The sequence below is a fragment of the Panthera pardus genome, unplaced genomic scaffold (genome assembly GCF_024362965.1).
Source record: "Panthera pardus isolate Hobbes unplaced genomic scaffold, ASM2436296v1 HiC_scaffold_15, whole genome shotgun sequence".
Classification (NCBI taxonomy): domain Eukaryota; kingdom Metazoa; phylum Chordata; class Mammalia; order Carnivora; family Felidae; genus Panthera; species Panthera pardus.
The window spans coordinates 38,496,518-38,509,432 of NW_026526710.1; the positions used below are offsets into that span (position 1 = coordinate 38,496,518).

General features: G+C 32.7%; 1 protein-coding gene across 4 annotated transcripts in view; it reads right to left on the reverse strand.

The window, feature by feature from the left end:
- The window catches only part of ROCK1 (Rho associated coiled-coil containing protein kinase 1), a 160,861-nt gene that overhangs the window by 110,781 nt on the left and 37,165 nt on the right, over positions 1-12,915 (reverse strand). For 3 of the 4 annotated variants that reach the window (XM_019418335.2, XM_019418336.2, XM_019418334.2), the window contains exon 2: positions 10,660-10,741. The exons of the other annotated variant lie outside the window; for it this stretch is intronic. In XM_019418335.2, coding sequence (XP_019273880.1) covers positions 10,660-10,741 — 82 coding nt within the window. The remainder of the gene's footprint in view (positions 1-10,659; positions 10,742-12,915) is intronic. 4 annotated transcript variants of the gene reach the window in all.

Here is a 12,915-nt window from a genome sequence, read left to right on the forward strand (position 1 = left end):
CCACTTCTAGGTATCTACCCCAGAGAAATGAAAACACAAGTCTACAAATACTTGTTCACAGTCATAGCAGGATTATTCATGGTAGCCAGAAAGTAGAAACAATACAAATGGTCATCAACAGATAAACAGATACACAAAATGTGGTAGGTATATTTACTCAATGGAATATTATTTGGCAGTTAAAAAGAATACATGCTACAACATAGATAATACATCGAATAAATCATGCTAAGTCCAAAAAATGTCACAAAAGACCACATATAATTCCATCTATAGGTAATGTTTATTACCTATAGGAAACTAAATAGACATAAAATAGATTAGTCCTTGCTTAGGGCTGGGGAAATTAGGGAAAAATGTAGAGTGCTAATGTGTATGGGGTTTATGAGGTTATGAACTGTTCTTAAAGTGACTAGTAATGGCTACACAACTAAAAATACACACAAAACAATGAATTGTACACTTTAAATGAATGAATTTTACAGAATATAAATTATATTTCGATAAAGCTATTTAATGAATCAATCTTGGGTTTGGCAATGATTTTTATGCACAACACCAAAAGCACAATCCATAACAGAAATAATTGATAAATTAGACTTTCAAAATAAAAAACTTCTGTGTGAAAGACTACATACAACCTTTTGAGTCTGGAGGTGGAGCTTATTGATCACCCTGACCATAAGTATGGGCAGAACAAGTAACCAGATTGCAAACGACAGGTTTTGGAAAGGGAAAATAGTAACTTTCCAGCCTGACAGACACTATTTTAAACCAAGTGATAAAAGTTAACATTACCAGTGATAAATCATGATCGTATCACAGAACCAGAACCCCAGTCTAACATCAGACAAACACAAATTGACTACAAAATACCTGATCAGTAATCTTCAAAACTGTCATTAAAAAAGGTTATAAAAAATAAGTAAAGACTGGGGTGCCTGGGTGGCTCAGTCAGTTAAGCATCCAACTTCGGCTCAGGTTATGATCTTGCGGCTCATGAGTTCAAGCACCAGGTCAGGGTCTGTGCTGACAGCTCAGAGCCTGGAGCCTGCTTCAGATTCTGTGTTTCCCTCTCTCTCTGCCCCTCCACCACTCATGCTCGCTCGCTCTCTCTCTCTCTCTCTCTCTCTCTCAAAAATAAACATTAAAAAAAATTTTTTTAAATAAGCAAAGACTGAGAAACTATCACAGACTAGAGGAGACTAAGAAGAAATGAAAACTAAATACAATGTAGTACTCTAGATTGGATTCTGGAATCAAGAGCTTAGTGGAAAAACTGGTATTTAAGTATTTAACTAATTAACAGTAATACACCAATTTTAATTTGTTATTTTTGCCAATGAGCCATGGTTACAGAAGATACTAACGTTAGGGTAAGGACATACAGGAATTTCTATTTTTGCAACTCTTCCATAAGTTTATTATAACATAATTTATTTTAAAAATAAATAAAGAGGATACTTAACATTTCTTTTTAAAAAATCTAATTTAGTGGTATTTTATTTGTAATAGCTTCAAACAAGCTTTTGTAATATACTAGGTCACACTGCATAGTTTATTCAATTTTATGGCTATTTTTAAATTTCCAACTTTTATACCACCTTCTGGTATAAAACTGCATTTGGCACTAAGTATCAAAATGCAAACTGGATATAACTTTTGACTCAGCAATTCCTGGACTCACTCCAAAGAAAGGAGCAGCAAGTACACATCAAACTGTATGTAAGAACTTTCATCACAGCCTTATTTATAATAGTGAAAAACCGGAAGGACCCTAAGTGTCCACCATTACAGAAACAGTTTTTTTAAATTAAGATATATTCATTAAATGGAATACACATATTCATTTTTAAAAATGTATTATCTATATTTATTGACATAGAAAGGTATTTTGCAACTTACTTTTCATGGAAAGTATCACACTGTGGATAGCTGAAAGATTTCACCCATTGATTTATGTTTGTGTTCTAACTTTTTGACCTAACAACAACACAGATTTGCTATGATGAACATTCCTGTACACTTATAGAGCTGTTTTTGCAGGATATATTTAAGTAAAAGATTAGGTTATGCTCATGAACATTATTAGTTTTAAAATACACTGTCCAACTGCCCTTCAAAATGACTGCACAATTTTCACTCTCAGCAGTCACCAATCCTAGGTATTATTCTTTCTTATTTTTCTCATTCAGATGTGGGGGGTAGGGGAGCCTATTTCTTATTTTAACCCATATTTGTTGAAATACTAATGGATTTGTTCAACTGTTAACTACTCAGTTGTCATTTACAGATTTTCTCCTTTATACTACATATTCAGTTACTGTGTCCATTTAAAAAAATTTTTTTTCTTATTGATTAGAAGGATCTCTTCCTATATTAGAAATATAATTCTATTAAATACATTATAATTCTTTCAGTTTATTAGTGTTCTTTAAATATTTCTTTCCTTACATAGTTTTGATAAGGCAAAAATCTGTCAATGTTTCCTTTACAGTTGCTAGTCCTCAAATCTTGCTTTTAAAAAAAGACATCCCCCCCCCAAAAAAAAGACATTCCCTACTTGAAGACTATAAATATAATACATTTAAATTCATCTAGTACCTTATGTCTTTACATTTGAAACTGAAATTCATTTTCTCTTCATATGGATATCGAATATAAATTACTGAACAATCTACCTTTTTCCCAATGACACTAAGTGTCATGTTAAGTTTACTTCAAATTTTCATATAATTAAAAAGTATGCTTCTGGACTCTCTTTTGGTTCATTTCCTTCAAAAATTACTATTTTTCTTATATTTCAGTATACAGTTGAAGAATTAATCCCAATATATTAGGACTACAATCCTGTTCCCATCTCCCCAAAACAGAGATACATTCACCATTCACGTGCTAGAGTTACCAAAATATGTAAGCCATTTACAGACCTAATACACAGACACACACACACACACACACACACACACACACACACACACACACTCTCTCAAACTTGTCAAAACCTTAGTACATTTCAATGCTTTCTGGCTGAAATATGTCCCACATTAATGCATGCTCATTTTTATACCTTCATACTTAGCAGTGGAGTTTTTAAATGCCACTACCAAATGGTAGTTTTCCATTTTTATCAGAAGAACCTGAAAATGGAATTGTATGCTAATCACAACACATGATCAATATTATGTATTTATATCTTCTTCTTCTCACATTTATCCTTCTTAAATGTAGAATAGCATATATAGGTAGTACATAAATTGTTTTTATCATTGTTGCTCCTTAGAATTCCCCAAAAAGTATACATCTCTAACTACATCAAACTTTGTATTCAAAGTAGATAAAACGGTCTTTAATTTTACTATAGATAATGTAATACTCATCTTCAATATTACAGTGCATGATTTTACAAATATAATGAGATACTCTTAGGAGAAACTAACCACCAACATTAAAGTAAGGGGTTTTCTACAAGTCATAAAAATGTGGGATGCTTTGTTTGAATTATTATTATAAGAGAAATATATAAGAGAAAAAATTTTCCTTTTTCTATTGAGCAGTATGTACCTTTTGTGTAATTCTACAAGCAGCTAAGGCAAACAGAGTCAAGTTGTTTTTACTTCTTTAGATGAACAATGGATTCACTGACAATATCAGCATAATATGCTGAACTGAAAATAATTTATTTCTCCTTCATGTTTTTTATTTTTTTTTTATTTTTTTTTTTTTCAACGTTTTGTATTCATTTTTGGGACAGAGAGAGACAGAGCATGAACGGGGGAGGGGCAGAGAGAGAGGGAGACACAGAATCGGAAACAGGCTCCAGGCTCCGAGCCATCAGCCCAGAGCCTGACGCGGGGCTCGAACTCACGGACCGCAAGATCGTGACCTGGCTGAAGTCGGACGCTTAACCGACTGCGCCACCCAGGCGCCCCATCTCCTTCATGTTTTTTAATACAAGATAACTGCTTACTGATTTTGATCACCAGGCAATGAATAGCTAATTTAAAGGTAACAGTAACATTTGGTTACCATAATAATCATTTAAGAAGCAGAAAGGTTTCATGATTTTACAAATCTTAAAAGCATGGAAAAAAAAGCATTTTATGTTTTAAAACATGCCAGAGTAAAGACATATTAAAACTTCAAGACAGAGGAAGGAGGAACAAACTTTCTAACGATCATTTATGCTTGTTTGCGTATAAACAAATACCTAATGTTTAATCTCATTTTTGGAAGGAAAAGAGAAAACAGAAGTTAAACTCCATTTTATGAAACATTAAAATATTGTATGATTGGTTATGAAATATAATTACTTGGAAAAATAAAAACTTAAGATACAACCCTTTTACAATGATAAATGTAAATTATCCTTTGATATAATGACTTAATATAATGATACATACAATGATTTACACCTTACAATAACAGAAACTTCTGAAAGAAATTTATTTTCTACATCTCAACCAAAATTATTTTGTTCTTGTCATATGTGGCTTGTTTGTTGATCTTTCTGTATGCTTGTTTTTGATTTGATGATTTTATGTGGGTGGCTTTCTTTTTAGAAATCACTATTCTGAGAAAGTTTAACAAGGACTAAATACGTATATCAATTCTAGGCTAGTGTTCCCATCTGGAAGAGGAAGACATGAGCCCCAAGGCTTAGGGTGTAACTTAACATCTTATTTTGAACAAAAGATCAAAAGCAAATAGGGCAAAGTATTAACTACTAATTTATTCATAATCATGGACATGTAGATATGTATTGTATTATTATCAATTCATTTGAAATATGTGGTAATAAAAAACAATTTAAAAAGACAATGATCATATCCAAACTCTACTAACAAAAGGATACTTTCTAGATCATCTCTAACAAGCCAGCATTTAAGCTCTAATACATTAACAAATATTTAATGAGTAACTAACATTCAGTCAGGTTTTGCTATACAAATATAAATGCTCCAGGTTTCATGACACTTTCAATCTACTGATGAGGGAAGGAGAAGAGGAATGGATACGAATCAAATAATCACAAAAATAAATATAACCTAACTGTGATAAGTGCACAAGATGCCATGAAAGCACATGCCTAGCAGCAGTATATCTGACCTAGCACAAGGGGCTAGGAAACTAAAGTGAAGCCTAATTTGAAATTTAAAGGATGACTCTTAAGTTGGATGGGGTTAGAAGGAATTTTAGAAGAAGAAGGGCAACACTGAAAAGTACTGTGGAGATGATATCTAGGTATCTTCTAAAAAGTAAATGTAAGCTGTATGGTGGAGGTGTAAGGAAACAAGGAGTAGCAGTACAGATAAGAATGTAACTTGGGGGTGCCTGGGTGTCTCAGTCGGTTAAGCCTCCAACTTTGGCTCAGGTCATGATCTCACAGTTTGTGAGTTTGAGCCCGGTGCAGGCTCTGTGCTGACAGCTCAGAGCCTGGAGCCTGCTTCAGATTCTGTGTCTCCCTCTCTCTCTGCCCATCCCCTGCTTGTTCTCTGCCTCTTTCTCTCTCAAAAAATAAACATTAAAAAATTTTTTTTTTAATGTAACTTGAAAGGTTATATAGCAAACTGTATGAAAGGCTGGGAGTGAGATTTGACTTAAGCAATTTGCAGTCACAACTGAGGGAAGGAAAAGAGCATGCAATTGGCATCTAGAAGGTAGAGGCCAGGGATACTGACTGGTAAACATACAATGCAAAGGGAAGCCCCTCCTGCCAACAGTGTTATCTGACCCAAAATGTCAACAGTGCCACTTTAGAAACACTGGTCTAAAATGAACTGAATGCTTTTTGTTTCACAATCTCTATCACATCCCAAATGCTAACCAAATCAGGCTTTTTGGTCACAACTAAACTCAGAATAGCAATTACTCCCATTATTTTGTCAATAAATAAATTATTGGCAAAGCAAATAAAAATGTTACAACTGTTCTGTATGCTTTTTTTTTAAATTTTTTTTTCAACGTTTTTTATTTATTTTTGGGACAGAGAGAGACAGAGCATGAACGGGGGAGGGGCAGAGAGAGAGGGAGACACAGAATCGGAAACAGGCTCCAGGCTCCGAGCCATCAGCCCAGAGCCTGACGCGGGGCTCGAACTCACGACCGCGAGATCGTAACCTGGCTGAAGTCGGACACTTAACCGACTGCGCCACCCAGGCGCCCCTGTTCTGTATGCTTTTATAAGTAGACACAGCTGCTATGCCATCAATCCTAGAGTTAATATGTCACTTATGTAATCTATATTAGAAAAGCTATAGTATGTTACCATTAAGTATCATTTCTAGGGTTTTTTTGTTTGTTTTTATCCAAACAAATGCTATCATATTTTTACTCTCAGGTTCATGGAATTTCTCACACACTGCTCTTCCCTCCTCTATTATCTTTTTTTAGACTGTTAGATTTGTTTAATAAGTTTGCTTTTCTACTAACATAATCATCAATCTTATACCTCAAATCTCAGTGGCATTCATAATGGTTTACAAACATAGAGTCATAATCACTGTTCCCAAATTTTCTCTTTCTCCTCCTCCCGATGCACTCCCCTAAACATGTTTCTTCTAAAATGTGACTAACTCCCACCATTTTATTTGGATCTCTAACCCTGACTTAAAATTCACCTTAAAATATTTATTAGTTATGTGAGGATGATAAACATTTTCTTTGTAGTCCTTATCATTCAGGTATCATACACCAGAGTCCAGAAAAGCAAATCTTTATATTTAACGAATTATCCAGTTAAATGGTCAGATTGTTTCCCTTTTAGTCTGTAAACATTCTTCAATACAAAGGGATGAAAATTAACAGCTTGTAATATAATTAGGCCTGAAGTTTAAAATATTTCAAACTGCTATACTTTAAAGTTGTTACACTCTAGTAAGACTTTAGCTGAATTACTGAAGAGAATGATTTTATCCCATATTCCAGGTATATTTTTAGATCACTATATATGATAACTATCAATAAAAACCAATTTAAACATTCACCTTTAGTAAAAAATTTTGATGTACTCAATAACAAAAGCTATAAATATCCATATAATTGCAGAATGTAAAATATGATCATCCCCTGAAGATCTATTACTCTGTGTGAAATACAACTTGAATTAAAGGGGGATGTTATGTCATACAGACAGAATGATACAGTGTACCCTTTTGTGCCTGGCCTTTTCCACTTACCACAATGCTCTTGAGATTTACTGACGTTGTTGCACATATCAGAATTTACTTAATTTAATTTAATTTACTCCTGTTTACTACTGAGTATTCCATTATATGGATATACCACTATTTGTTTACCCATTTACCAACTGATGGGCATTTGAGCAGCTTCCAGTTTACAGCAATTTTGAATAAAGCATTAAACCTTAAACATTCTTATAGAAGTCTCTGTGTGTACATTTGGTTTCATTTCTCTTGGATAAATACCCAGAAGTGGGATTCCTGGGTCATAAGGTAAATGCATGTATAATTTTATAAGAAAAATGCCAACTGTTTTCCAGAGTGCCTTACCATTTTACAAACCACCCAGCAACATGCCAGAGTTCAATTTCTCCACATTTTCACATATTCTTGATATTGTCAGCCTTTAAAATTTTAGTTATTCTTATAGATGTGTTATGGTATCTCACTGTGGCCGTAATTTGGAACTGCCCAATGACTAAACAATGTTGCATACTGGCCAACTGTATGTCTTCTCTGGAGAAATGTCTATTCAATTGACTTGCCTATTTTTAAATTGGGTTGTCTTTTTATTGTTTCTTTAGTTGCTTAAACTTTAGGTATTATATCTAAGAAACTGACTAATCCAAGACCATGAAGATTTATGCCAATGTTTTCCTTTATAGAGAGTTTCATAGTTTGGTTCTTACGTTCTGAATGACTTTTGTATATGGTGTGAGTTAACAGTCCAACTTCATTCTTTTAACTATAGATAACTAGTTGTCTGAGCACCATTTTGTTGAAAGACCATTCTTTCCCTTTTCACAGGTTTTGCAACTATTTTCTCCTAGTCTATGGCTCTTATTTTCATCTTCCTAGCAATGTCTTCTGAAGAGAAAAAGTTTGAATTTTGATGAAGTCTCATCTATCTTCTTTTAAAAGTAGTCTGTGCTATTTGGGTCCCATCTAAAAAATTATTGCCTAACCAGTCACAAATATTTTCTGTGTTTTCTTCCAGAAGTGCTATTTTAGCTTTTAAATCTAGGTCTATGAAAAATTTTGAGTTAATTTTTACATATGGTGTGAAGTAAGGCTTGCATTTGAATTACCTTGTCGAAAATAAATTGATGGTTATGTATTTCTGAAGTCTCTATTTTGTTCTATTTATTTTATGTATTTATTCTTTCATTAATATATACTGTCTTGATCTTGAAATCTTGTAGTATTAGTTCTCCAACTTGGCTCTTACTTTCCAACATTGCTTTGGCTATTCCAGATCCTTCACATTTTCATATGAATTTTAGAATTGCTGGTCACTTTAGAGAAAAAAAAAGGCTTCTCAGGTTCTGAGAATAAAGGATTCTATTTATCAGTTAATATGAGGACTCTTAACATATTATTATTGAATTGTCCAATCCATGAACACTGAATATACATTCTTTTTTTTTTTTTTTTGGTCTTCTGTAATTTCTCAGTAATATGTAGTTTTCAGTATACAAGTCTGGTACATATTTTGTCAAATTTATCCTTAAATTAGCCATGTTTTTGCTTCTTTTATAAACAATGTTATATTTGTTATGTCAATTTCAAATCGGTTATTGCTAATATAAAGAAATAGAATTGCTTTTTGCATATTAATCTTCTAATTTGCAACTTTGTTGAACTTAATTAGTTCTTGTAGGTTTTTTGGTAGACTCTTGAGATTTTTATGTATACAAAAAAGCATGTTGTCTGAATTTTTACTTCTTCCTTTTTAATCTATATGATTTGTTTTTATTTTACCTTACTGTACTGTCTAGAACTTCCAGGACAATGTTGAATGGAAGTGGTAAGAGCAGACAGACTTGCCTCTTCATGATCTTAGGAGGAAAGCATTTGGTCATACACAACTAAATACAATCTAACTGTAGGTTTTTTTGTGGATTCTTTTTATCAGGGTAAGGAAGTTTCCTTAGTTTTCAGAGAGATATTTTTAAATCATGAATGGATACTTAATTTTATCAAATGCATTTTCTGCATTTCCTGAATGATATTATGGATTTTCTTTTTCAATACATTACTATGGTAAATTACACTAATTGATTTTTGAATCTTAAATTTTACAGTGCAATCCTGGTATACACCCTTCTTTATCACAATTTTTACATAATGCTAGATCCAATTTGCTAAAATTTTGTTATGTTACTCTGTACTTTTCTCCAATTTAAAAACTAAACTATTTAAGTTTATCAGTTAAAAATTTACTTTAGGCTTTATACTTTCACTTTATTTTACTTATTTCTACTGTGGCTTATGATATTTCTATTTATAAAAATATGTAATATAAAGGCATATTTACTATTATAAAAGTAATAATATTGTATAGTAAAATGAGTAATAGCTTAAGAAAGCATGCGTTCCAATCTTTGCTAGCCTATTTTACAAAATCATACAGCACCCCCCCCTTGTACTAATAAGCATTTATTCTATGCCTCCCATCAAATAAGAAATGGTCAAGATTCTCCACTTTTTTAGTTTTTTTTGCTCTATTTTTGAGTACATTAGGTTGATAAGCAAATGTAACAGTAATAAAATGGTCCTGTAACTTCAGTAAGATGTGAGAAATTAAGAAAACTTATACTTAAAAAGTTCCCAATTCAGACTCTGGCACCAATTACAAAATTAAATCAGACTGAATATTTTTATAAAAAAGAAACTTAAAAAAATTAAATTGATTAAACTGATTTAAAAAAATTAAAATTCTGAGGCAAGATTTCAAAGTGTAAAAACGATATAGAAATAGAACGAAGTAAAAAGATTTTACTACTTAGAAAAATAAAATTTTCTAACAAAACATATATAACTAAAATTAAATTTTAACATATTTTAAAACCGGCCTAACCCAAATGTATCACTATGTACAGAAAAGAAATAAAGAAATGGAGTGGGAATATTATATATCCAAATCTTATTGTCATTTTTTAAGATTAAAGTTTAAAACTATCTTAATAAATTCTTTAATCAAGTTTTAATTGATTAAATCTAATATCAAAATCCAAAAAAGTTTTTAGAAAAAAAAATCTGTAAAACCTAATATATAAGCCACCTTCCATGGAGAAAATTCTCATTATCTCATTGGTAGGAGAGCTTTTCATATGCAATCTGTTCTTACCTGCAGGTATTGAAACAGCTAATAATTTACAAAAGAAAAATAAAGAATAAATATAACACTATTGAAATTCAATATGCATGTATGTATATGATTATTTTAACTTACTTATTTTAGTCATTTACTTTTCGTTCCCTTTTCTGCAAAATATTTTATAAAATATTATAAAATATTCTCCTGTTAGGCATTCATATTAATAAACTAATAAAGTTTCTTTCTTATTTCCTATTATGTAGGAATTACTGATGAAATAACCGAAGAGTACACAGAAGAAAAAAAAATATTGGCCTGAATTATCTAATTATTTCATTATATAGAGTCTGTCATTAACCTCCACAAAAAATTACTTACATCTGCTTAAAAAGTTGTCAATATTTTTGTTTTTTCTTAAGGCAGGAAAATCCAAATCATATACCAAAGCATCCAATCCATCCTAAACAAATAAACAAACAAACAGTTAGTTTTTGGATCATACTATGAACACTTTCCTTTTTTATGAGTAAAGAATAACACACAACACAAACATTTTGTTTGTCCTCTCATACATCTTGCATTCAACACCTTTTACAAGATTACATGGGAAGAAGAAAAAAATTGTTTTTATTTATTTCACATATAGATTTTTTACCTTCTAACTCTCCCAGTCTGAGAAGCAGCAAAATCACTATAAACTCACTACATAAGACTTCAACTCATGCCCTTTCCCTTTGAAATTGAAATTCCATTTCCGGGGCGCCTGGGTGGCTCAGTCGGTTAAGCGGCCGACTTCGGCTCAGGTCATGATCTCGAGGTCCGTGAGTTCAAGCCCCACATCAGACTCTGTGCTGAGCAGCTCAGAGCCTGGAGCCTGCTTCAGATTCTGTGTCTCCCTCTCTCTGACCCTCCCCCATTCATGCTCTGTCTCTGTCTCAAAAATAAATAAACGTTAAAAAAAAAATTTAAAGAAAAAGAAATTCCATTTCCCATGAAATTGTACTTTCACTCCCCCTCCTACATTTATCTTTATTTGAGATACTCATCAAAAACAAATGGTGTACATTTGTGACTATAAATATTTGACAAGATAGTAACTAAACAGTGACTGTTTGGTATAAAATAAATTCTGCATTTAGATAAATTTTTAATTATAAAAATATATTGCATTTTCATAAGAGTTCTCTTTCTGTGAAGCACTTTATAGGACAACCATTAGTAAAGGACAAACAAGGGCTTTTACTTTTAGGTGGATTTTTAAATATTATCTCAGCAAGTGCAGAGCAGTGTGAAGGTGTACCAATCAATGCTCAAGTGGGAACACATCTATTCGGGTTATATCCATCTTGTGGCAGGAGCAGGAGGAATATTCAGATAATCCCAAGTAATCTTCATTTTATTTAGCTGGGGAAATTTAGCGGAGCCCAAGAATAAAAACAAAAGCAACAAGGGAAGACACACCTTCTGCAGACCCTGTACAGTCATGTTCATAAAAGGTTGAAGGAAAAATTAAAGCCAGAGGATATGCAGACTTTATACTTTGTGTTAAGCCACAGGTGTGATCACTCAGCTATTTTAGAACACAAGTACTTAAAATATTTCCTTAAGAAACCAGAAAGCAGAGTCAAATTTACACACACTTTAAAATATATCATTGCATAAGTTGGAAACTGAACATGGAAAAAACAGGTAATAATACCAATGCTGTTGATTGCTTAAAAAGACCAATCCATTTGATACTGGCTTTTCAAAATATACAGGTTTGTGCAGATCTGAAGAAAAAGCTCCTCCACTAATGCAAATTCATCTATCTTCAAGATACATTTCTTCCTAATGGCTAACAGACACATAAAAAGATGCTCAACATCACTCAGCATCAGGGAAATACAAATCAAAATGACAATGAGATACCACCTCACACCTCTCAGAATGGCTAAAATTAACAACTCAGGAAACAACAGATGTTGGTGAGAATGTGGTGAAAGGGGAACACTTTTGCACTGCTGGTGGGAATGCAAACCGATGCAGCCACTCTGGAGAACAGGTTCCTCAAAAAATTAAAAACAGACCTACCCTATGACCCAGCAATTGCACTACTATGTATTTATCCCAAGAATACAAAAATGCTGATTTGAGAGGGCATATGCCCTGTATCTTCAAATAAACTGTTTATAGCAGTGCCATTAACAATAGACAAATTATGGAAAGAGCCCAAATGTCCATTGACTGATGAATTAAGAAGAAGTGTGTGTGTGTGTGTGTGTGTGTGTGTGTGTGTGTGTGTGTGTATAATGGAATATTACTCGGTGACCAAAAAGAATGAAATCTTGCCATTTGCAAAAACATGGATAGAGCTAGAATGTATTATGATAAGCGGCATCAGAGAAAGACAAATATGATTTCACTCATATGTGGTATTTAAGAAACAAAACAGATGAACATAGGGGAAGGGAAGGAAAAAGAAGATTGAAAAAAAAAAAAAACAAAAAAAACCCGAGCAAACCATAAGAAACTCTTAAATACACATAACAAATTGAGTGTTGCTGGAGGGGAGGTGAGTGGGGGATGGGCTAAATGAGTATGGGCATTAAGAAGGGTACTTGTTGGGATGAGCACTGGGTGTTACATGTAAGT